The sequence below is a fragment of the Gadus chalcogrammus genome, chromosome 12, assembly GCF_026213295.1.
Source record: "Gadus chalcogrammus isolate NIFS_2021 chromosome 12, NIFS_Gcha_1.0, whole genome shotgun sequence".
NCBI classification, from domain to species: Eukaryota; Metazoa; Chordata; class Actinopteri; order Gadiformes; family Gadidae; genus Gadus; species Gadus chalcogrammus.
In genome coordinates this window covers 4,509,393-4,513,248 of record NC_079423.1, presented here as the reverse complement: position 1 = coordinate 4,513,248, position 3,856 = coordinate 4,509,393, and the positions used below count along the sequence as shown (strand labels likewise).

Sequence of the window (3,856 nt, the reverse complement as noted above, 5' to 3'; positions counted from 1 at the left end):
AATAAGTTAATAAGTATCGGGTTTGTGCATAGAGTTTTAGCAGCAAATGCATTCCTCGTTTAGCTATTTAAGTATAAGAGACTTGTCCAATCAAATGTGCATTGTATATCTCTAGGATGAACAGATCCCAAGTCCTTGAAGGTACATAAATAAAATGTTTTGCCCAATTGGATCGCTTCTAGTGCAGAGATATGCGGGCCTTGGACACAAGGCTCCACGTTTAGTCGGAGGATACAGGAGACAAGTTGCATGCTCTAACATACAAACATGTTTAAGACGTTTCCAAGACTCAAGCGGAAATCAGTGTTTTTTTTAAAAGAGAGAGAAGATAAAATAACAGTTAACTGTTTTCTACACATATGTACAGTTGGAAATAAATCTTTTTTTAAATTCTGGCTCAGTGGATCTATATTTTTGAGTTGTTTTCCTTTTCTTTAAAACAATAGAAAAAATTGATTGGAAATAGCGGCAACGATGCATCCGTGAGGAGATTGTTCCGTCGAGTCGCGCGGTTTTCCGTACAGTCTTTGCGCCTCTCGGGATGTGTGTGTGTGTGTGTGTGTGTGTGTGTGTGTGTGTGTGTGTGTGTGTGTGTGTGTGTGTGTGTGTGTGTGTGTGTGTGTGTGTGTGTGTGTGTGTGTGTGTGTGTGTGTGTGTGTGTGTGTGTGTGTGTGGTGCATGTGTTCAGAGGGTGTGTGTGTGTGGGGGGGGGGGCTGGAGGAGGCGACGGGGGCCATGCTGTCCATCCAGGAGTCAGGAGATGGCGGGGGGAGGTCGGGGTGGCGGTGGGTGATTGAGGTGGGGGGTCGGGGTGGGTTGGTTTCCATACATGTCCTGCATGCAGGGGAACGGGGAAACTAGACTTGCAAGATTTCAAAGATTCCTTAGCTGCGTCCAAAATCGCCTCTCTCCTCTCCATCACCACCGTCCGATTACGACATGGGAGAGATGGCGAGCAGGCCTACTGCCCTACCTCCTAAAATATATCTATTCACTTCTTCTTTCAGAGTCCCAACTGACCAACACAAAAATCTCATTCATTCTGAGGTTGAAAACGACCGAATGACAAAAAAATCTTCCGTTTTAAAAGAATCTGATCGGTGGAGTAAGACTTGATTTGTTGGATCAGAATGTCCTTGTTTCACATTAGAGAGAGAAAAAAAAAGTCTCAAGTTCGACCCAACCACAAGTTGAAGCATACATCATACAGAACCAGAGGTGTGTGTGACGTGATTACAAAAGGTTCGGCCAAATATCTTTAAGACTACTTTGGTGCACCTCTTATACCTTCCATTCCCCTTCAGACATGTTCGTTGTATTTTAAGAAAGGGCCTTCAACAATAAAAATAACATTATGTTCGAGGGCATAACTGTAAACAATGCAAACTGAGAGAATATAAATTGGGTTTAAAAATCCTGTTTTTTCCCCTGGGGGGGTGGGGGGGGGTATCATAGTCTCTGATACACAGTCGAGTCTGTCTCTCTCTCTCTCTCTCTCTCTCTCTCTCTGCCTCACATGAAGAACTCGGCCTGCTGCTTCCCGTGGCCCCCAACCGTCGGATCTCGAGTGTTTGTGGGTCCGCCGCCGCTGTACCCGCGGCCGGCCAGCTTCTCATACTTCTCCTTGTAGAGGTCCCGCTCCTTGGCAAGACGCGCCACGTCCTGCTTCAGCTGTTCCACCTGGCTCTGCAGCGTGCACTTCTCGGTCTCGAGCATGTGCCTCTGCTGCACGCGCTTGTAGCGGCACGACTGCGCGTAGCCGCGGTTCTTCAGCGTGCGCCGCTTCTGCTTTAGACGGATCACCTCCTCCTTGCTGAAGCCACGCAGTTGCCGGTTGAGCTCCCGCACCGTCATGCTCACAAGCTGGTCGTCCGAGAAGCGGTCCTCGAGGCGGGCGTGGTGGCCGTGGTGGTGTCCGTGGTGGTGGCTCTGGTGATGGTGGTGGTGGTGCGCCGCCGAGGCCGCGGACAGGTCCTCCCCGGCGTACTGCTGCCCCCCTCGGAAGCCCTCGTAGGCCTGGTGGTGGTGGTGGTGGTGGTGGTGCGCGTTGCCGATCAGGGCCTCCACCGCGTCCTCCGGGGTGAGGTTGAGCGCCTCGGGGTTAATGTGGTGCTGGTAGCCCGGGATCCAGTACAGGTCCTCCAGCTGCGGCTTGCCCCCGCCGTTCTGACTGTTGTTCCCGCCGCTGCTGCTGTTGCTGTTGTTGCTGCTGCTGTTGTTGTTGTTGTTGCCCCCGCTGCCGAGACCCCCGTTGCCGAGGCCCTGGTTGGGCTGCACCCCGCCCGGGCTGGGGGCGCAGAAGCTGGGCGACGAAGGCACGGAGGAGCAGGGGGTGCTGATGGGCGTGGAGGACAGGGAGCCCGGCGGGAGGCGGTGGCAGTAGCGCTCGGACTCGGGCGGTTCCTTCTTCACCTCGAACTTCATCAGGTCGAAGTCGTTGACGTACTCGATGGCCAGCGGGCTGTTCGGCAGCTCGGTGCTCATGGCGAGGTCCGTGGCCATATCAGTCCATGCGACGACCCCCGCCCTCACAGCCAAACCGACGGCGGAGCGGACGCTGCTCCCAACACAGAGACTACTGCGGCGGGGGGACCCAGAAATACAGCACGGTACGGCGTGTGTGTTTGTGGGAGTATATATAGACACACGCACGCGCCCGGTGCGTGGAGCTGCAGGACGGTGGGGTGGGGGGTTGGTCTAGGAGCAGCGTGTATTGTGGCCGCGAGTCCCTAAAACAACTTCTATATATAGTGGCGTGATTACACGTATGCATGTAAATTAACTTGTACACCTGCCAGTTCGCTCACCGTCCACTCCTCTTGTTGACAACTTATCCCAGGTCAAATGCAGCCCCTTAATACCAGGAGCCCCCACGGGGCCCGGCTGAAACCTGATCCCGGTGAATTTAGAGACACCGACCTGTCCTGTCCTCGCTTCACCTCTCCTCTCTTCTCCTCCGTGACCGCGGCCGCTTTCACTGTCCGCGGTGTCGCTTGTTCAGATGAGATGCAGGGAGGTGGTGTGTCGTCTCCACGCGGGTTGTCAGCTGTTATTTCAACCATTCGTCGCCTGTATCCTAAATCAGGTGCAGCAGGTTTACACACGTACACCTGCCGGGAAGCCAAGTCCGTGTAGCGGTGATTTAAAAGCAGCGTTGGGACGGTGGCACAGCCCCAGACCGTAGCGCGTAAAGATGTGCCAAAAGTCCTGCTTCAGCGAACAACAAATCCGACACGGAATGGGTTGCAGAGACAACGAAAATAAGTTTGCAGAGTTCACAGAACACACACAGTTGAGTTGAGGATGTCTTAACTTAGAAGTCAAGAAAAGTTGACGCTTTCTTTTAACCAAGGGACTTGAGAACGTGTCCCCCTTCAAACTAAATCAACACAAGTGGTCAGTCCAGATTTTGTTCTCGATGTCTCTACTCACGGATTCGGTCCCAACGGTACAGCACCGAACAAACCGGGGTTGCGTTGGTTGTGCGTTGGTTGGCCGGCGCGCACGTAAAGACGCCAGATGCATGAAAAAAATATTATTTAAATTCCTTTTATTATCATTATTTTTCCTGGATTTTGAAAACAGAAAAAAAGGAAAGCAGGCGGTGTTGTGCTTGTGCCTTCCGACGCGAGCTCACAGTGTTACACTGAGGCGCTGCGAAAGGCTATCGCCACTTATAAAGACGGCGTTGGCGCGCGACCCTCCCACCGGGAGCCGCGACGGGCCAATAGGCGAGGGGGGGAGACAGCGGGGGATTTGCATCCGCCTATACCAAGCCCCCTCTCTCGGAGGGTCCCCTGGGCAGCTGTCGGGACAGCGCTTGGAGGCGTAGGAGGGGAGGACCCCTCCTTCCCTC

General features: G+C 53.5%; 1 protein-coding gene across 1 annotated transcript; it reads right to left on the bottom strand.

The window, feature by feature from the left end:
- Positions 1 to 779: 779 nt before the first annotated feature.
- Positions 780 to 3,634, bottom strand: mafaa (MAF bZIP transcription factor Aa). The gene has a single exon (XM_056603883.1). The coding sequence runs from the start codon at positions 2,500 to 2,502 to the stop codon at positions 1,513 to 1,515; it is 990 nt and encodes a 329-aa protein (XP_056459858.1). The 5' UTR covers positions 2,503 to 3,634; the 3' UTR covers positions 780 to 1,512.
- Positions 3,635 to 3,856: the final 222 nt, after the last annotated feature.